Here is a 21,920-nt window from a genome sequence, read left to right as displayed (position 1 = left end):
CTGTTGGTTTACATCCAGATTCATCTTTGATTATGCTGCTGTGTCCAGCTCATAAAATAACACATTTGCATGTCTTCTGGGACCTTCGGGGCTCTAAAGCTGTTAATATTGCCTCATCAAATACGTTCTTCAGTCCTTTCTGTAATGAAAAGAAAAAGCAAATCTCTTTGTTATGCTAATAAAGCAAAAGCATGGCTTTAGAAACAGAACATACTCTACAATTATACCCACCTGCGTTAGAGCAGAGCATTCAACATATTTCACAGCCTTTAAGTCTTTGGCTAGTTTTTGAGCTGTCTCTGGGTTGATTGGCTTTTGTTTGTTTTTTGCAAGCCTTGCAATAGTTATAGGATCGTCTCTTAGGTCAATCTGCGTTCCAACCAGCAGAAAGGGGGTTTTCGGGGAGTAATAGGTTATCTCAGGCACCCACTGCATTTTAAATGAATTGTTGTTAGCAAAAAATAAATGATTCCACATCATTGACAGATCACTGTCAGACTCACCTTTTCTTTCACATTTTCAAACGAGGAAAGAGAAACTACAGAGAAACAAACTAAGAAGACATCTGTTTGGGGATAGTTTAGGGGCCGTAATTTATCCTGACCTACAAAATATTGAAATAATCAGGTTTGTGAGTTTTGCAAATTGTGTTCATATGAAATCTGTTTAAGATATTCCCCACACTGTATTTGTAAGTGTATAGATTAATTGCATTATTATCATATACCTGCAGCATCAAACAATCTAATAGAATATGGTTCACCACCAATCATTACAGTCACAGCTTGGTTGTCAAACACCTGAAAAAGAACATGACAAAGCAACTGAATTGACACTACCATGACAGGATTATTTCCATGAGTATTGCAACTGATGGGATTTAAAGATCTATTCAGCTGTCATCACTAATAATGGGTTCAAAGGTTGTATTTTTCTTTTTCAAGCTGGTAGAGAGGAACATATCAATCAGAGCAATAGTACTGCATACATAATTGGGGAAAAAAATCCATTCCTTACTGTCGGTTCTGATGGGAACTTGTTTGTAAATGAAACCAAAAGGCAGGTTTTACCCACGGCACCATCTCCAACCACCACACATTTAATTGTGGACATCGCTGTTGTCACAAGTTGCTTTCCAGCATCTGGCATCAAAGAATCTGTAATTCATAACAAAGGCTATTAAATTTACAGAGGGGGTTAGGATACTTACATGCCAATAGAGAAAAGAAGGGCAGTTTCGGTTGTGAATTTGTGCCTCCTATAAAATACTTGAAAGTAAAAAGCCATCTTGGTGTAAATTTCTAGAATTCATAAGCCACACGTTTTTTTCTTCCTTCTTCCACAAAAGCTCTGCTAAGATGCAAAATAATTGTCTGGATAGTTATTCTGATTTTATAATCTATGCGACATGTGGGTTATTTTTTAAAAAAATATTGAGACAAACACGACTTTATTCACTCATGAAAAACAGTAATCCAGTTTCAGTGATCAAGTATTTAAGAAACCTCAAAGAAAAGGCTTCCAAAAGGATTTACTATTATTCTCCACATTTTTTGTTAAATATATGAATTAGTCAACCCAGGGACCTAAAATAACTAACATGAAGAGCATAAACATTACATTATATAATGTTTTAAAAGATAATTTGCTAGGAATGTCAGGACAATATAGAAAATAAGATAACAATAAGAAAATGAACTGTTTCACATATATTTTCCCATGCCCCCAGGCTGAAAATCTTGGGTTTAATGTATTTATTTTAGTCGGACCAGCATGTTTTGAGATGTTATTTATGTTTTTAGAAAATAACACTTAGAAAATAACATTTTATAAGATGCCACATGTGTTATTATTCTTTTGTTAATATAAATAACTTTCAATAAATTAAATAAAAACAGTAAAGTTGTATTTTATTAGTAATCATTCCAGAATGCTAATAAATACTTAACATACGTTTTAGTCTAGAAAACTCGTCTTAATTCAAAACTTCTAACATTGTTTTAAATTGCGAACATTTTGATAATGACACACGTTACGGAATGAAATATGACTTCTAAATTAAAGCACAGCACGTGTAATACAAGTGTTGACAGTGACCGAATTTTGACATTAAGATTTTGACATAGATACCTAGTTTCTTAACAGCCTGACGAAACATGTTTAAACAACAGATGAACTGGTCTACTGTTAACTATGTAAACATTTCACACATGGTAACGTTACTTCTCTTTACTTCTACTACAAGCATTGTAAACTAATCATTGATATACAACGGTGCAGTCCATCCAAAACAGGACTCTACCAATCACACTTCAAAATAAAAGTCTCTTTTCTCAGGTCATGTAAAGCCTTAGCAAGTAACTCGTTTTAAGACTCAAAAATACCATCCGAATAAGTTAACTATTTTATTATTAATTATGTGGTGATTGTAATGAAATGCACAATCATTAATAGAAGTGTCAAAAGAAAACCAGGATTTGAGCAAAAATCTGGCCGATATAAAACTGATGTAAAAAAAAAAGTCCCCTGGTGAATTTTCTGTTGTTGTTTTTTTCTCTTATCTGAAATTTGATGATACTCCTTTCTAAACTCAGTTACAAGTTTATATTTAGTTATAGGCTTAGACATCATAGTGACCATTTCCATTAATTGATTAAATGAACATATTTAATATAAATAGACCAACACTTTACTTATTTTAAATAAGTACAAAAACTACTCTGAAAGAAAAAAACAAAGAAAAAAACTTTATGGTGGAAACCAGCTCAAATAAATTAAATTACAGCCTGGATAAATGAGAAGTTCATTTTGATCACTGGTCAACCCTCATTTCAGTTCTCAATAATACAAAGTTCCACAAGGTCTATTATCTTGTCACTTCACAGAGCACTACACACATTTACTAAGTTTATTACTTTTTAAACATGTAAAACAAAAATTTACAAACTGTTGTTTCCCTGAGTTTTTTTACTCTGAAAGAGAAAGATGAAAAAAAGTGCACCATAAACTTCAGTTCATTTCAAGAGAACTTAGTCACAAGCAAAGTAATCCTTTAGTGGTGCTAAAAGATGTCTTATGACAGGGACACTCCAAGACTTCCCCAGCACTCTCTGCCTCTGCATACGCCCCATGTTTTTCACGTCTGTGTAATGCTTTGGAAATCCAAATATCCTGTCAAAGGGCAAGTGAAGAGTGCATGAACATGAATCAAATACATATTTGTGACTGAATTTGAAAAGAATGTAAACCGAAAGGATAGGATAAGTAAAAGTTACTTCTCCAATTCAGTGATCCACAGACTGTCATCTTCTCCATTCATGATGATGGGGTAATGCCTGTCATCGACGCCTGGTTTCTGTATGTTTGGTCGTGTGGTGATAGTGCGAACTTTTTCATACTGCAAAATGGTAGATTACACAGCGTCAGAACTCACATGGACAACACTGACACAGCTAAGTGTAACAATTAAACTTAGAACAGTTACAATTTCTTTGGCTGGAAACTCATGACAAACCTTTGCAGTGCGGCCGGCCTCCAGACATTCCTGAAGACTGAGTTTATCTTTCTGAGATGCTGTGATTGGTCTGGTCAAAACAGAAGAAAACACTTACCCCTAGTTTCACAGACAAGACTTAAGCTCGTCCCAGACTAAAATGCATGTTTGAGCTGTTTAAAATGAAAGCAACTTGCACTGACAGATCTTAAAATATGTCAGTGCTAATGTTTTGTCTCAAGATGCACACACTAGTAATTGGAGATGCACCGATACTAAATATCTCTGCCGATACCGATTGCTGATCATTCAGAATGATATCGGCTGAAGCCGATAGTTAGATTTTTCTTAAAGGAAAAAAAAAATCTATCCCAGATAATGTTGCAAACTATACAGGGAACCCTCTAATTTTGTACACTATAATATTAGAGGTTCAAATTAACAACAGAGTTATTATATTCAACTGATATTTATTTCCAGATATAATATTCACTCTTAAATAAAAGCTGAAATGCTTGAATACAACTCAATTGCACATAAGGTAGTTTTCATAAACAATTCTTCATGGCAAATTTATTCAAACATCCATATATAATGAACCGTAAATAAGCTCTTCTCTACTGTTTTTATAGCTAACTAACAAACTGTGAACACTGGTTAACTTTCCTGAGATAAATGCAACATTAAGTGATATTGTTCACACACTGCTGCTTGAACTGAGGCACTGCAACGATCTGTCACGTCACATTTAGGCCATGTCCACACTAATACGTTTTCGTTTGAAAACGCATCTTTTTCTCGCCGTTTTGGCCTTCCGTCCACACTGAGACGGCGTTTTTATTAATGAAAACGAAGCTTTTTGAAAACGCACTCCAAAGCGTATACATTTGAAAACGCCGTTTTTGCGTCGTAGTGTGGACTGTGAAACCGGAGGGATTTAAAAACGATGACGTAAATTTAGTCATGTGACGCATATTGTACCAATAGATATTCATGTTTATACCAGTATTGTGCCTGTTATGTGCTATTCACTTTCACACTGTTGCTAAAAAATATTCTACATTGCACACTCTTCATATCACAGTCCTGCAAAGATGACAGAATTTAGCCTACTCACATATCCTGCGGTGATACATGAGAGCAGTCGCGTTTTAGACCAAACATATGGTGTCTGCGTGCGACCTGGACACATCAGTGAATGGTGAGATATTTTACTAAATAAAATTATCCTGTCAGAAGAATTGCGCGATAACTTCATTATTTATTTTTCCATCTGAATCATATCAGTGAGCTTTTGTGGGGTTCTCTTACGAGAGGTACTCTCGTACTGCGTAATATCTTACGCTAGGGGAAATCTCTTTTCCGCGAGATACTGAAGCCAAAAAATTATCCTTAATTTTGAAATAATGTAAAACGCGTTGCGGCAGCATGCAGACATAGGCGAGACAGCTCGCGCGCCTATTGGCTGCCCTGCGGCAACTGCAGCAGCCTATCGATAAGGCCCCATCGTGACGTCATCACCAATGGGGGCGCTTCGCGCCCCATACTTCACGTCCCGCCGAAACGGGCGTGGCCTGGGGCTATAAATATAGCATCGAAAGGCTAGCTTACCGATTTTTCATCTCTTCAGCGGAGCTCACGCATCGCTGGATCCAGAGAGAAGAAGCCGCGCCGTGGAAACAGCATTTCAGCGGGACGAGTTCGGTACCTGGAGTCGCTGGCCGCGCCGCCTTCAACCACCGTTCCTGCTACGCTATCCGGCGTTATATCCTTTTATTGCATTGTGTGTGTTCGCCGCCGCGACTCACACTCCTTCTCTAAAAGAGCAGAGCGTCTTTTTCAAGATGTCTCGTCCATCCTGTGGCTCGTGCCGAGCCCCACTCAGCGACGGGGACCGCCATGTCATCTGCGTTTCCTGCCTGGGTGAAGGACATGCGGCTCTAGCGCTCGCTGACGGCGGATGCCCTCACTGCGAGCTTATGCCTATGGCGACTCTGAGGACTCGCATGGCAACTTTCCACGAGCCTGCACCTCCCGCTTCGACGCCGCGCCGTAAAAAGCGCCGTGCTCAGCGGATCCCTGAGCCTCCCACCGAGAAAAGCTCGCCGGTGCGCCTGCCAGCTTCGCCGTCTGCTTCTCTCGAGTCTCTCACTCCCGGACAGTGGCCGCCGCTGGCCGCCGCTTCCGCCGGAGATGACAAGGAAGAAGCGGCAGTTTTCGAGGAGGACAACTGCTCTATCCTGGCTTCGGACAGCGAGGATTGGGCGAGCTCTGTGGACCTCGCCCCTTCTTCTGCCCGCGAGTCGTCAGGAAAACGGGCCAGCATTGAAGCTGAGCTGATGCGTCTGCTCACACAGGCCACAGAGAGCCTCGGCCTCGAGTGGTCCGCGCCCGCCGAGCCTACACGCAACCGTCTGGACGGCTGTTTTCTGCAAGGGGACTGCGTTTCCACGCCCTCAAGACCCGCCCCGTTTCTTCCTGAGCTTCATGAAGAACTGGCAAAGTCTTGGAGCGCCCCTTTTTCAGCCAGGCTACGTTCCTCTGCTTCGGCGGCATTCTCCGTGGTGGACGGTGCCAAAGACAGAGGATACCTCGCTCTCCCACTAGTGGAGGAGGCAGTAGCAGCCCATCTTTGCCCGCCCTCTGCTGGACGGCGGACTAAGACGGCGCTACCTTCAAAAGCCTGCCGCGCTACTTCCACCCTGCACAGTCGCGCTTACACCGCCGCTGTGCAGGCTACATCAGCGCTACACACTATGGCCACTCTCCAGATCTTCCAAGCTAACCTTCTCCGAAAGCTGGACGAGGAAGGCACGGAAGCAGTCAACGTGGCGGATTTAAGGAGCGCTACGGACCTCGCTCTCCGCGCTACGAAATCCGCTGCACAGGCCATAGGGCGGAACATGGCCTCTCTCACCGTTGCTGAGAGACACCTCTGGCTGACGCTTTCAGAAATGCCGGACTCGGAGCGCTCTGTGTTCCTCGACGCCCCCGTTTCTGCTACTGGCCTCTTTGGATCGTCCGTCAAAGATTTCGCGGACAGATTCGCTGAGGTACAAAAGACGTCGCAGGCCATGAAGCACTTTTTGCCAAAGCGCTCTAGCTCCGCATCAGGCCGCTCTAAACAGCCGTCTGCTCGCAGCTCGCAGCCACCGCCCCCCGCCGCCGCTTCACAGCGTCGACAGGCCCGGGACCAGAGACCACGCTCTCGCTCTGCCGGCCGCCGCCCCCCACAGCGTGGGACTCGGCCGAAGGTTGAGATGAAGCCCGAGGCCTCAAAGTCTTCCTAGCCAGCTTAGGAAAACGACGGTGTTCAAGCCCCGCTGCGGCCGGGTTTCCACCAAAACTTCCCGCTCGTCCAGTTCCATTACATGCGACTGTTCCAGTGTACTCTACAGTAAACAAGTCGGTTACATTACCCGCTTGCCTGTACACAAACGCCGTTTTCACGGCGACCCAGATAAATCCTGTAAAGAGCGTATTTTCTGGTATTCCGGCCACGGCCGACGGTGTTATGAGTGTAGTAAAAATGCCCACTGCCCAGTGCCCATTCCTACACACAGACACAGCCCGCCCCACAGGGCTCGCGCACATAAAATCGACTATGTCGATTGCGCACAGAATGTAGTGAACGTGCCCACGTCCCAGTGCCCACAAACACTACACGCTGCATGTCTCTCGGTTTCTGTAAAAACGAAACCAACACACATACAACCGACTCAGGTCGATGGTGTTTTCAGTGCAAATGTGCCCGCTGTCCTGCGCCCACATTCACTCACAGACATGACGAATCCCTCGGTTTCCCCCACGCTCGCCGTCTCTCAGCTACCTGCCGTGAGAGAGCCGAGCGCGGGCGAACCGCCCGCTGTGATCAAAACACTCCCCGCCTCGAGCGCTGCAAATGCGGTGTCTATAATACAGCATACCGAAGCTCCCCGGTCGCCACTATGTCACGACCAGAGCTCCGATCTCATTCAACCCTTAGCTATGCATGCACATGCGTGGGCAAAGCTTCCCGGTGTATCAGAATGGGTGCTGAACATTATAGAAAGAGGCTATTCGCTACAGTTCGCTCGACGTCCCCGCCGTTGTGCGGTGCGAGTCGAAACCACGGTAGAAAAGGAAGTAGCAAGTGTACTTCGTACCGAAATTGCGAAACTGTTGAGCAAAGGGGCAATAGAGCCTTTATCTCAAGCTCAGAGCGAAGGGGGGCTATACAGCAGATATTTTCTGGTTCCGAAAAAAGACGGGGGTCTCAGACCCATTCTAGATCTAAGACAACTGAACGTAGCGCTTTCAAAACGCCGGTTCAGAATGCTCACAACCAAGAAAATCCTCGCGCAAATTCGCCACGGGGACTGGTTTGTGTCAATAGATCTGAAAGACGCGTATTTCCAAATACAAATAGCGTCACGTCACAGGCGATTTTTGAGATTCGCCTTCGAGGGCCAGGCTTATCAATACACAGTCCTACCGTTTGGCCTGTCCCTAGCACCCCGTACATTCACGAAGTGCATGGACGCAGCCCTCGCTCCCCTGAAACTTCGGGGAATGCGAGTTTTGAACTACTTGGACGATTGGCTGGTTCTAGCTCAGTCACATACGGAGCTCATAGAACACAGAACCATTTTACTCGAACATCTCGAGAATCTGGGTCTCAAAGTCAACTGGGCGAAAAGTTCACTGTCTCCCAGTCAGAGAATATCTTTTCTGGGCACAGAACTGGACTCGCTGTCAATGACAGCTCAAATATCGCTACAGCGCAGATTGACTATTCAGCGCATGACAGAAACCTTCCGCCGCGGCACTATAGTCCCGCTAAAGAAGTTTCAAAGGATGCTCGGTCTCATGGCAGCAGCATCCACAGTTCTCCAGCTGGGTCTGCTTCGCATGCGCCCACTGCAGTTCTGGCTACAAGCGCGAGTACCGCGTCGAGCATGGACTTCAGGTCTCTTTCGTCTCAAGGTCGATCAGGAATGCATCTCAGCACTGATACCCTGGAGAGCGACCGACTGGTACCAGTCAGGTGTAAGCCTGGGGACTTCCTCGAGTGTGAAGGTGGTGTCCACGGACGCCTCCACCTCGGGATGGGGAGCACTGCTCGAGGGCAGACCGTTTTTCGGCCAGTGGTCAGAACGGGAAAAGCTTCTGCACATAAACTGCCTGGAAATGATGGCAGTCGACAACGCGCTGAGGCGCTTTCGTCCCCAAATAGCAGGACACCACGTCTTGGTCCGCTCGGACAACATGTCAGTGGTAGCCTACATAAATCGCCAGGGAGGCATCACATCCCGAAACCTATACAGGTTAGCGAAACGCCTCCTGGTATGGGCTCAGCACAATTTGCGCTCGCTCAGAGCAGCGCATGTGCCTGGCCACCTGAATGTGGGACCAGACAGACTGTCCAGGAACAATGTTCCAGCAGGAGAATGGTCACTGCATCCGCAGACAGTCCAACTGCTGTGGCAGACATTCGGCAGAGCAAAGATAGACCTGTTTGCGTCTCAAGAAAACGCTCACTGCCCGGAATTTTTCTCAAAGAGCAGGGATGCGCTGGCCCACGTCTGGCCCCGCTGCCCGCTCTATGCCTTTCCCCCCATCACGCTCCTACCTCAGGTATTAGAGCGGATCAGGGAAAGCAGATGCTCAGTGTTACTGGTTGCTCCGTTCTGGAAGAACCAGGCTTGGTTCCCAGTTCTTATGCAGCTGACGAGCACTGCCCCATGGCCAATACCAGTGAGGAGGGACCTCCTCTCTCAAGCCAGGGGCTCGATCTGGCATCCTCGCCCGGAGCTTTGGTCCCTACATGCGTGGGCCATCAACGGGTACCCTCTGATATCCCAGAGGGAGTGTTAAACACGATCATGCAGGCTAGAGCTCCCTCTACGAGACGGCTCTATTCCTCAAAATGGTCAGTGTTCTCCAGCTGGTGCACAGCACGCGGCTTTTCACCCCTGGACTGTGGAGTGACGGAGGTTCTCTCCTTCCTACAAGAGCTACTGGATGAAGGCAGAGCCCCATCCACGCTCAAAGTCTATGTGGCGGCTATAGCAGCGTTTTCCAAACCAACGCTTGGTCAGTCACTAGGAAGGAACGATCTGGTCATTCGGTTCCTTAGAGGAGCTAAGAGGTTAAATCCTCCCAGACCTCCCTCAGTCCCCATATGGGACCTTTCTACGGTCTTGGAGGCCATGAAGGGTGCCCCATTTGAGCCTATCCAGTCAGTAGATATCAAACACTTGTCTTTCAAAACGGTGTTTCTTCTGGCTCTCGCTTCAGTGAAGCGCATAGGGGACTTACAAGCGCTCTCAGTGAGCGCGACGTGTATGGAGTTTGGGCCAAATTACTCGAAAGTCATACTCAAACCAAGGCACGGGTACGTCCCTAAATCCCTCAATACACCGTTCAGGGCCCAGGTAATTTCCCTGTCTGCCCTGCCGGTCTCTAACGAGGAGAAGGACGCCAGCTTCCTTTGCCCAGTCAGGGCGCTAAGGGCTTATGTGTCCCGCACGTCTGTTTTCAGACAGACGGAGCAGCTCTTTGTTTCACTCTACGGACGTTCTAAGGGACTCGCCGTTTCGAAACAGAGCCTATCCAGATGGATAGTCGATGCTATAGCGCTGGCTTACACCTCTAAGGGCTTGCAGTGCCCATTAGGTGTCAGAGCGCACTCCACGAGAGGCGTGGCCTCGTCGTGGGCTTGGTCTAGTGGGATTGCCTTGCAAGATATCTGTATGGCGGCAGGCTGGGCCTCCCCGTCTACATTTATAAGGTTTTATAACCTAGAGGTTCCCGCTCTGCAAGCTAAGCTGCTTTCAGTCTAAAAATCGGTACTGTCTGCCCCGAGTACGTCCGGCCCAGAATACCGAAATAGCGCGAGCAACGCTCGTTTAGATCGCGCAGCTCTATGGGCAATGTGTAAGACCCACTATATTCATCAGTCCAGGCCGGGGTCGCCCTGACTGAGTAAATACCATCACTATAACTGTTCTTATAGGATGCTGCATTACAGGAATGATGCTATTCTAGCCACTCTTCCTGGGCTCTCTGTGAGTCACTTATGATCATGTACTACATGAGCCCGGGCACCTGCCCTTGGGACTTTGGTGCTGGATCATAGCATGCACGGCGTTTTACACTGTTTCCCCTAGCGTAAGATATTACGCAGTACGAGAGTACCTCTCGTAAGAGAACGTACTCGGTTACTAACGTAACCTCGGTTCTCTCTAGAGAGGAAACGAGTACTGCGTATCTTGCCGTGCTTGCGCACGCTCCGGTTCGCTCCGGCGATGAAAAACCGGTAAGCTAGCCTTTCGATGCTAGATTTATAGCCCCAGGCCACGCCCGTTTCGGCGGGACGTGACGTATGGGGCGCGAAGCGCCCCCATTGGTGATGACGTCACGATGGGGCCTTATCGATAGGCTGCTGCAGTTGCCGCAGGGCAGCCAATAGGCGCGCGAGCTGTCTCGCCTATGTCTGCATGCTGCCGCAACGCGTTTTACATTATTTCAAAATTAAGGATAATTTTTTGGCTTCAGTATCTCGCGGAAAAGAGATTTCCCCTAGCGTAAGATATTACGCAGTACTCGTTTCCTCTCTAGAGAGAACCGAGGTTACGTTAGTAACCGAGTACGTTTTACACATGCGCAGTAAAGGTGAATTGAGCGTTTTCAGGAGTTTTTCAAAAGTTTCTCATCCACACTGAAACGTCCGAAAACACTTGAAAACGCTAGTGTGGACAGAGAGCGTTTCTAAACGAAAACGCCGTTTTCAAATGTATCCGGATTAATGTAGACGTAGCCTTAAGAGCGTGAAAACGCCATTTATTGTTGAATTTCATGATAAAATGTACATAATTTGAAAGCTGAGACTTTGTTTCTTATCAGAAGTAACACAAACCTTAGATCTTGCAACCCTGGCTTGAACTACATGTGATTCATAGGGTCAAATAAAGCCTGCATTGATGTCGCTATTTTTTACCTGTTAAAGCGTTGTCAAGTTAACTTGCCCTAAATTCAGCACAAGAGAGATTTTCTTCACACACAATTAGAGTTGCAGTCTGACACGTTTTTCCGCACCCTTTATTGACAGGATATATTTGGATGTTTTTAAAACAAACGGCAGATACATCGGTACATCTCTACTAGTAATGTTTTTTTCTAAGGCCTGTTTATAAAAGCTACTTAAATGTCCTGACTGAACTAAGGCACAATCCTGGGTTAATCTAAGCTGTCCGTGAAACCAGGCCTTAATGCATATCATCATAATTAGACCCTTAACACTAGGGATCCACCGATACCGGTATCGGGCCTGATACTGAACTCATGTACTCGTACTCGTACCAACAACCGATACCAGGCAGCGTTTGTACACTTGTGTCCAGACAAAGAAACACGGACAACAGAGAGTATAATGGGGATAAAAAGAAGGCTGTCTATGAAGTAAATGTATCTTATTCGTGGAATATTAAACAAATGATAGTAACACATAGCTGTGGTGCGCGAACTGATAAGAGAAAAACACGCAGTGGATTGAGCGTGCAGCGGCACAGACGCACGAGCTGGTAGAGCGCATCACTTTTTGTTGTTTGTTTTTTTCACGTTAACCCGGAGAGGGAGAGGGAGAGAGATGGAGTGCGTTCGGTCTTAAAGGGGCAGCAGTATTATAAACCTGCTGCTTTGTTTTAATGTTAATCAAACAAAAGGACAAATAAATTACTCACTGCTCTTGACTTAATAGGCTACCTTTTGTAACTTTACAAAAATATCCATCTATATTTAATTTATTCAGTAATGAATATGCAGTGTTTTTTTCACATTTGACTGATTACTGTAGTTTTTGTTGTAGCATCAAAATTGGAATAAAGAATTTATATTTCACTGGTGTCTAAACATTTGTACCACTGACCCAATCCTCAGCACTGAGCCCTGCTGGAGCTGCTCTAAATATGTGCTGTGCTATTAAATGAAAGATAAATATGATAGAGCAATAGAATGAAGAGTGAAAGTAACAGAGGCTCATACAATGCATTTTAGCAGGCTTAATTAAGCATAAAAATAACTGAAGGAAATATTTATTTGATGAACAAATTAAGCCAACTAATATGATTTTGGTTTCTCTACCAATACATTTAAAAATGTAATTTGATAATTAAAATGCAGTGATAATACAGGTATCGGCAAGTACCAAAAATGAAAGTATCAGTATCGGTTTAGTTCTGGAAAAAGTAGTATCGGTGCATCCCTACATAACACAGTTGTATTTATCAGCGAAAAAAGATTTAAGTGGGTGTGATAGTCATATGAATAAGAGACTCACCTGTTCATGCCAGGTATGTTCCCCCAGAAGTATCTTGCTCTGTAAGCTGGACTCACTTTCACAGCATCAACAAGCACAGGGTTACACTAAAAACAAACCACACACACTTATTACACCATGTGACTAGAAAAAAAGGAAAAAACACTGAAAATGCGAGGCCATGATTTGAGAAAAATATTTGAACACATTTTTTTAATTTACAAGAATCTGCAGAGGGTATTTGACACACCCAACAGGTTCAAACATCCATACCACAAAACAAAACCACACTTACTTCCAGAAAGCGGGAAATGTCAGATTTAACCTTGGTCTCCATTGACACCACGTTCTCAAACAGCCAGAAGAACGGCCGTGGGTCGTCCTCCTTCGGCTTCATAACATTCAGAAGCCGATAATATTCGAAAAAGAGCCGCCCAGTGCCCTCTGCAGAGTAAAGAGAATCTCAGATGAAATAAATTATATGTTTTGACATGAGACCAGGTGTTGAGACTGCTCAGCAGTTTGACAAAATCCTCCTATTTGATGCATGAACCATGCGTTCATTTTGAGTTTTTTTGAGTATCCAGACTTTTGAATATTGGAAAAAGGTTGGCAAACATAGGTATTCTGACTCAATGAAGCTGCATAAAGCCAGAAAGATTATAGCTTGCCAGAGCAAGAAAGTGCTTCTCATTTTGTGTGCAACATGCATCAGACATGTCTTACCAAACAAGCCCTTTCGGCTAGGATTGGCTGTACACAAGTCATTACATGGACTTCCACCGATGAGAAGATCAAACGGGCCCCATTTCTTAATCTGAACAATGAAAGAGAAAAACAATGAACAGATTCTTCATGGAATGTGTAATTTAATCTCAGTGCATTTGTACTGAGAGGATTTAACAATTATTAACAGAAATCAAACAATATTATCTTGCATACATGCTCTTTCGTAATGTTCTTAACATCAGCCACTTGAGTGATTTTTCCATCATGGTTGACCATGGAGACGGTCACCGATTCATCATCAACTTCTGAGGCCACATATTTTTCCACTTTGAAGGCAAGATCCCTCAGAACAAGGTATCCTGAAACACGAAAATACATTTAAATGAACCACATGACCAGTACAAGAACATACTGTGATAGACGTGTATTAAAGGGATAGTTCACTATGCTCTGAACAATTCCTCTGAATTAAGCTCTGAATTAAACAATTCCCCATCGTAAGTACACATTGATGGCCTAAGACACGAAACGAGCGGTTTGTGTGAGAAAACGAACAGTTTTTATATCGTTTTTACCTCTTGAACTCAGCCACGTCCAAGTGATACACTAGATGTCGCCTTGGCTACTGCGAAACCGTAGCCAAGGCGACATCTAGTGTATATATCTATACACGCCCGCGCTCTCAGATCACTTGGACGTGGCTGTGTTCAAGAGGTAAAAACGATATAAAAACTGTTCGTTTTCTCACACAAACCGCTCGTTTCGTGTCTTAGGCCATCAATGTGTACTTACGATGGGGAATTGTTTAATTTGGACGACGGGGAATTGTTTTAATTTGGACTCTGTGCATGCTGTTTGAGACAAGTGACCATCGACCTGCATTATATGACTGACAGACAAGAACGGTTTGACCTAAAAATATCAAAATTGAAACTACTGCGGAAAAAAAGACACCTACATCTTGGATGCCCTTGAGGTAAGCTAAAACATACCAAAATTTAATTTCAAAGTGAACTATCCCTTTAAACTACAAGTGGTCCAGGAAGATGAGAAGTTACCTGTGGCTATGCCATCAAATAAGGAAAGGACTCTGATTGGACGTCGCAGGTTAGCAGGGATTGATGGGTAAACACGATGGGGCTCCTGAGGAGGACAAATGTCAGAAGTCAAACCAATACAAATACAAATCAGGAAGATCATCCAATATTTTTACAATATGATGAACTATATGAAACAAGCACTAACAAACTCCATGGCACTGTTGTTGGCAAAGAATTCCTGCACACGGATGCTCCAGTCATGCCTGGGCTTCAAGGCTCCAGAGCTGCTCTCAGGTGCACACAGGTAACAGGTCCACGGGTCCACATTTTTCAACCGGTCGAAGGTCCCCTCACCCACTAGGATATCCAGACAGTCCACACAGTAGCAGCTAGAGAAAGGAAAGAGACCAAATTAGATTGGTGGTCAAAACTTGCAATTTAGCCATTTTTAGCAATTTACAGCAAGTAAAAAATTCCATTTAAAAGGAACCTGAACTTCAGAATATTTGGAATGTCGCCTTTTGCTTTCATGACAGCAGCACTCTAAAAGCATTAACTTTTTACAAAATTTTGCATAAAACCTGATTATCATGTTCTCCAGCATTAGCAAAAACTTGGGCAAAAACAGTCACATGATCAATGTCACTAATTTACTTATTTGATTAGTGACTGACAAATAGTGCAGCTTTACCTTAGTAATTTGTGATGAACACAACCACACTCACCGACAACAGCTTTCATGGCCGCACAGAATGACCTCCATGCCAGAACAGCACACAGTACAGTACGACTGATAGCCATCTTCATCATAACGGTACAGCGTCTCCGTGAAATTATACTACATGTGACAATTGAAATCATTCAGTTACAAGTAGTGGCATTACTAAACACGGATGAACAGTACAATGCTATAGGGTGCAGACTTTCAACGCAACGTTTCATTACAGATGTTTGATAATTAATAATTTATACACAAGAGCATAAGTGAGGTCAGGTGCAGATTTTGAACACTAATTCATCCCAAACAGGTTGGTTTGAGGTCAGCTTTGTCAGATATCTAAACATAGACAGTCCAAAGATTAATGGGAGAAATCGTAGTGGTTAATGGCAGTTAAAGTCCCACTTCACTTGCTATTTGCCTATTTAATGCTGTTCACATTAGAATCAATCATTTCAATGAGCATTTGCCTAGTTGTTTACTGTGTAATGCTCATAAGCATTAGTTGGACCAGCTATTTGAGTTAAAGTAGCAAACTTAATGATTCCACTGTGAGATTGTATTTCTGAAATTATGTTGTCTAAACCATAGATTGTTCAAATAAATGGTTGCTGAGGGCACTGACTTTAAAGGGACTTTAGCTTTATGCAGGCCAGTCACTGACAGTATATAGGTGATTTTATGCATCCCTTACTAATGGGTGTAGCTGAAAAAGCCAAACTCTTTAAGTAGATGCAGGTGTCCTACTGGCCAACATGAAAATTAAGACAACCCTAGACTATATCCTTGAAAACTACAAATGTGTGACGTGAGGAACATTTACAGCTGGGTTATTACACTGTACCTTGCATTTCATGCACAGGCTGCCTTGGAAGAGTGGGTGGATGATTCCGACGAATGTACTCCCACATGATAAGCAGAACTCTGAGAGGGAAAAGCAGCGAAACTAGGATGAACTTTACTCATTATCAACAGTTATTGCAATGTCTAGAAAGAGGGTTTCTCACCTTCAATGTTTCTCTTGTTGTCCAGAAATTCATGAACCATTTGATCTGTGAGAACATTTCAATAAACACCAGGTTACATGGGATTCTTTTTTTGTTTACCATCACAATTTTCAATAGCAATAATAAATATCAAATGGTGTACATACATCTTTTTTGGCTGTTCTGTCTGGACTCGACCTGCATACTTTCGCTGTTATTTAGATACTTATTCCAGTTTGTGCGATTCTGTTCTCTGCGTGTCCTCGCAGTCTGCAAGGATCTCTGATTCAATCTTGGATGCATGAATTTTCTGTAAACATCTGTTTTTCTTAGGTTTATCGAACCTTTGTGCAGGTCCAGAGATTCAGGGAGTTTATTTAGGGATACAGTTAATTTAAATAATTTTTCTCGATAGTCTTTGTAGTTCGGAGAGGATCCAACATTCCCATTCACTGATCGTGGCATAAAAACCTCTTCTAAGGAAGCAAAAAAAGACAAATACAATGAATATGAGAGACTTAAAGTTCAACATTACAGTCCAAAGAATGTCTTCAGTGCTTATCTGCCGCATACCACTGTATTCTGATTGAGGTCGAAGTCCATCTGGACCTGTTGGTTTAAAGCCTCCAAAGGCCCAGTTCAACATAACTCTAAGCAGCTCATCCGTAGAGTCCGTCTCGAGAGAAAAAAACATTCTACTGCGCCTGGACGCCACCTAGGGAATATTTTGTATAAAACCTTGCTTACATGTTTACCAGTGTTTGTATTTATGTCCTTGCATGGAAAATTTGTTTGATTTGTTAAATTGCAATCTACAGTGCAAAAACATGATACTAGCCAAATAAAATCTGCATTACCTGCAGAGAATTGAAAATTGCATCTTTATATGTCGCTACTGTAGCAAAGGAATTAGAACAGAAGCACTTAGCAAAAGAAAAGAAGGGCAGGAGATCGTCGGCTTGGATCTACAATGGAAAAAATATATAACATGATTTTTTTTTGTTGACTAAATAAAAGCACAAAATTTGCACACAAGACTCTGCATTTTTGTACCTCTGACAGCATCCTGTTCCCAAAGAAAATCACTTTACGTATGGAGCCACAAGGCCTCTTGCTGTCCCAGATCTGAACTAGTCCAGGCCAAAGACCAAAGCCCTCAATTGTCCCCCAAACCATCTCACCGACTGTGTAATTGCCCTATAAAAATCAGCAGCCATTAGACAGTCTAAGATCTAATCACTCAGATTACTTTAAAGATGAAGTGTGTAATTTTAGAAATGTTCTTCCCATCTTATTATAAAGCTATCATATGACTATAAGATCCTCACATAAAGCCATCAACATGACTTTAAAAACTTGGAATATAGCAGATGAACCAAATGACCTTCACATTATAATACTTTTATGGTTAATTTGTATAATTTTTTTAACTTGAAGGCTTGAATTGAAAACAATCTTTTACAATTCCTTTTGATGAGGTTTAGAAACAGAAATTACACACTTCAGCTTTTACTACAAGGCATACAAGTAATAAAAGTCTTTCATTTTTAGAAATGTTAAAGTTGTTACCTGGTATTGACTGGTTGTTTTCTCATTGTTATTTGAGATTCTTCCTTTACTTTTCTGGCAGAGAAAGCAATGTGTTCAATCAAGATATCCACAACAAAACAACACCCTTCTTTGTAAACAAGTTCATATTTACCGTAGTCCATACGACATCATCATCACTACTGCTGTAACTGTCATCATCATCACTGCTGCTGTATGCATCATCATCACTGGACACATATGGCTGATCTCCTGGCAACACAGAAAGGACAAAAGTAAAGTTTGATTTGGGCCAGGTTGCAAAGTTTCAGAAAGTATAAAATACCACTAGCTGGTATATTTAAAGAGAACCTGAAACCTTTTTGGTCATTTTGACTTTCTGGGCCTGAATCACAAGAGACTGGCACAATATCCTCCACTTCCATTGCCACAATGTCTTCCACTTCCCTTAAGTCAATAACATCTGAGAATCAAACGCATTTGTTAGAGTGTGATGTATAGCAAATAGAGATCAGTTCCTCAACAGTCTTTTATTAACCTTGTTATAACATTAGAACTTGACAAGTTTTTCAGCTTCAAAGGTACAATGACCGGTGTCTCTTTACCGGATGTGATGCTCCTTTGAGTCTCTGGGCTGAGATGTGATGGAGCACTTTTATATGAGCTGCTGTCTGTGACATCATCCTCAGCCATGTCTTTCTCCTCACAGTCCTCCATTTTACTCCCGTTGAGATTGTAAGTTTGATTAAACATCTGAGAAAGAAAATGACATACAAATACAAACCAAAATGTTGGATGTTTGCTTGAATAAAACCCACTGTCATGATGCTAGGGTGTTCTAGATGGTAGACTAATGCGTTGCAATCAAGGTAAGGTGGTCTGGGTGTTCAAGATACTTTAAATATCATCATAAGTCTCTTAATCCAAACTAAACTCATTTTCATGAACTCTCTTGTTGGAGAAATATTGTGTCACACTGATATCTGGTTAATATATCACTCACCTGTTCAAAAATTATTTCTTTTTTCAAAGTTTTGGGCAGGGCCAATAAGCTAATGATAACTTTCCCAAAACTAGATGTCCTTCCCATAATCCTCAGCTCGGTCTTCCAGTACTGCTCCATTGACTGGTCAGCTGGGTGTGCGTCACCCTCATCAATGAACTGATACTCCAAAAACTCATCAGTGAGCAAGCTGACATTCTCAGGGCTTGAGCAAACCCCAAAACAGACACCTAAATCTTGGACGACTTTGCCGGTCACCTCAAGCTTTTTTCCTGGACTCAACACTAATGAGAAGTTTCTCAGGGTGGAGTCTGGGAAGGGTAAGCGTTCAACAATATCAACAGTAACAGTCGTGTAGAAGGAGATGATGGAACTGTGGAATGTCTCCATGTAGTCAGACAACTCAGCAGAGCATTGCAGGAGAAAATCAGCAGCCTGTTTGCCAACTTGAACCTCTCCTCTAGGTAAATGTCCCACTGTGTCCTGTACAAGCGAGGTCTTTCCTCTCCTAAGAAAAAACTCTGCTGTTCTTGGTCTGAGGAAACTCGCAGTGTAACATCTCACTAATTGAGAAGCATCTTGGAGCAGCTGTGTCACGCCGACGCCTCGGTCAAAACTCTCCTGGAAATCACAAAGCGGTTGTAAAGCATGGCTAAGAAAGAGGACATTGAGTCTTATTTTGGGATCACTGAGAAGATGACAGATTGCTTTTTCATTTGTTTCCTGAGATCCAAAGTATTTCTCAAGGTCTGACCAAGCCAAAGTAATTTTCTGCATTATTCTACAGAATAGAGAGCTTTGAAACGTCAGGAGATTATTGAAGTTTGACCCCTCAACATCTTCAAGCAAGTTTTGTAGAGCAGCTGGGAAAGATGGAAAGTGTTTGTAGATTTCTGTGATGAGATTCAGAATCAGGCCAGAAAACTCAATTTTCATGAAACCATTATGACACGCTTGTCCTGTCATATCTGTAAGTCCACATAAAGACACAATCCCAGGTTTCAGCAGCTTTAGACCAGCAAGAACATGTTCATGATCTGGGAAATTTGAATAAAATATTGCCATGTTCATTAGAGGTATTCTGAACTTCCTCAGCATCTCCACGATGCAGGAACAGATAGCATCAGCAGTCTCTTCTTTTAGATGAAGAACATCAAGCAGTCTGATCTTGTTTTCCCCAGTAGCTTTGTCAAAAAAGCCCAACAGGACCACACTGGTCTCTTTCCCATCCTCAAGCTCCACAGCATGGTATAAATAAAGGCAGTATGGAGTCTGACTGCAGAAGACTGTAATATCTTCCCGGTATTTCTTGCCTAATACTAGACTGTACTTGCTATTGGCACAGTTTGATCCAGCATCAGTTGAGGTAGATGGGCAATACTTTCTGATGAAACACAATGTGGCCGGGCTGCAGGAGAAAGATTCATCTGATTTCTTTTTAGCATTCTTCATGCTCTGGTTTGGACACCTTGACTGTTTGTATACAGGACTGTTGATTCTTGAAGAACGTTCTACCTTCTTAGCTGTGAATAAAAGGATGACAAATAGCATCATGTTTACAAGACCATATTTCATTTTTCAATAAGCTCAGTCAATAAAAATTGTACTCAAAAGTAAACACCTACACATTACAGGCTCTGATCATGTTGTTTACAGAACAATGTACAATGTTTTCAGGATTTGTCCATTCACCAACAATTTGTGCTCCAGTTTTTATAAAAGAGGTACAAATATGTGGTGATAATAATGTTGATCATTGCACATCATAATTATTTTAAAAAGCATTATAAAACACTAAATAGTGTACAAAACTTTAAATTAATTACATAAACATATTCAGAGGGGATTATGTCAATAAATAGGCAAAACACTGAACCTAGGAAAACACACCATGCAGACTTTGAGATGACGAAGGAGAACTATTTGGACTATCACAAACAACTTAACACACAAAAAAGTTTGAAGTCAGTGACAACATGACTATCCAATTAAAAATGTTTTAACCAGAAAACAAAAATACCTGAGAAGGTGTGCTTCACTTGACTGAAAGTGGCTTGCAGAGTGTAACTGTAACTGAGTCAGTCCAATCTTTAGATTCATCTACATTTTCCCCCCCATAACCTGCAGAGAAATTGTATGTAACATGTTTGAAAAGTCTGGGGGGAAAAAATATGGTTTTGGTTTGAAAAAGTATTGAACTAAGAAAACAAATTGTGTACAGTTTAACGACGACATGTTGCACTGCATTTAGTCACTAAACAAAAACTTCTCAATTGCACTTACTAAAATCATAGTACGCTCAATTAGACGTGTAATATGACACTGAAATCACTAACACAATCTAATATCAGTCAGTAAACCGGCGGTAAATCGAAAAGAGTTCTTTTTTTTTTTTACTGCGCGCGGTATTCTGTGGATGACATAAATCAGAAGTGCAGTGAATGTAAGTTAGATAGAAACAAACCCAAACGATTGTGCGCTTCAGTTCTCACTACACCGAGTCTAATATATTCAGCTATAAATATGGACTTCTACATCTGATAATGTTAACACCTTTGCACTGTGGTTTTAAATGAATAAATACTGCATTACACTATTGTAAGTTAATATGTAATTTGCGGGAATTATGAAAATGTAACCCACACATTACTGAAAGGAAAAGCTACAAACCGAAAAGATGTTTTCTTTTTGCCCAGAGGCCCCTTTAGATAAAGACGTCGTTACTCCAAGTATGTCCAGAATTCAGTGGCAACACTTGGAAGATAAGGCTTTGAGAATGAATATGGCTCATTTATCCACACATGGCTTCATTCATTTACCGCGAAAACTTGAAAGGGAGGAAACGGATGCTGCAGCCAATGAAGCGCAAGTGGCCTCCCAAAATAGCGGCCATTCCTTCACATTGCACGTTTATGTGAACACTTCACACATACTACTTATTAATCTTCTTCTAAACATTGAAAAACGGTACTAAACAACTACTTACACAATGGAAGACTTTTCCACGACTGTCCATCTATTCTAAAACATGCTTCTGTCCTCACGTTTCAAAATAAAAGTCGTTTTCTCATTTCATTTGGGAACAGCCAAGAACTCGTTTGAGAC

The 21,920-nt window shown here is 42.5% G+C and overlaps 2 protein-coding genes across 7 annotated transcripts; both read right to left on the bottom strand.

Moving 5' to 3' along the window:
• On the bottom strand, window positions 1-2,268 carry cdc42l2 (cell division cycle 42 like 2). Of its 2 annotated transcripts, XM_082146474.1 has the most exons (6): window positions 2,131-2,268; window positions 1,018-1,157; window positions 728-800; window positions 504-604; window positions 232-429; window positions 1-139 (listed from the first exon to the last, which is right to left on the bottom strand). In XM_082146474.1, the coding sequence occupies exons 1-6, from the start codon at window positions 2,156-2,158 to the stop codon at window positions 50-52; spliced, it is 630 nt and encodes a 209-aa protein (XP_082002600.1). In that variant the 5' UTR covers window positions 2,159-2,268; the 3' UTR covers window positions 1-49. The 2 variants fall into 2 exon arrangements, with proteins under 2 accessions (XP_082002600.1, XP_082002599.1); XM_082146473.1 differs by having other exon boundaries at window positions 47-429.
• On the bottom strand, window positions 1,885-21,852 carry LOC309481498 (uncharacterized protein). 5 transcript variants are annotated; one of them, XM_082146446.1, is made up of 23 exons: window positions 21,802-21,852; window positions 20,836-20,936; window positions 18,816-20,338; window positions 18,418-18,565; window positions 18,171-18,275; window positions 17,967-18,064; window positions 17,834-17,887; window positions 17,318-17,461; window positions 17,122-17,229; window positions 16,838-16,979; window positions 16,432-16,740; window positions 16,286-16,330; window positions 16,123-16,202; window positions 15,286-15,398; window positions 14,766-14,949; window positions 14,579-14,663; window positions 13,734-13,879; window positions 13,518-13,608; window positions 13,087-13,235; window positions 12,813-12,898; window positions 3,515-3,584; window positions 3,276-3,397; window positions 1,885-3,171 (listed from the first exon to the last, which is right to left on the bottom strand). In XM_082146446.1, exons 3-23 carry the CDS (start codon window positions 20,265-20,267, stop codon window positions 3,030-3,032), a joined length of 3,873 nt encoding a protein of 1,290 aa, XP_082002572.1. In that variant the 5' UTR covers window positions 20,268-20,338; window positions 20,836-20,936; window positions 21,802-21,852; the 3' UTR covers window positions 1,885-3,029. The 5 variants fall into 5 exon arrangements, with proteins under 5 accessions (XP_082002572.1, XP_082002573.1, XP_082002571.1 ...); XM_082146447.1 differs by lacking the exon at window positions 21,802-21,852 and adding an exon at window positions 21,486-21,778 and having other exon boundaries at window positions 20,836-20,971; XM_082146445.1 differs by lacking the exon at window positions 21,802-21,852 and adding an exon at window positions 21,486-21,778.
• Window positions 21,853-21,920: the final 68 nt, after the last annotated feature.

This window comes from Leuciscus leuciscus (assembly GCF_965113295.1).
Source record: "Leuciscus leuciscus genome assembly, chromosome: 18".
Taxonomy (NCBI): Eukaryota; Metazoa; Chordata; class Actinopteri; order Cypriniformes; family Leuciscidae; genus Leuciscus; species Leuciscus leuciscus.
Note: the sequence above shows the minus strand (reverse complement) of the source record. Positions and strands in the feature narration are given on the sequence as shown.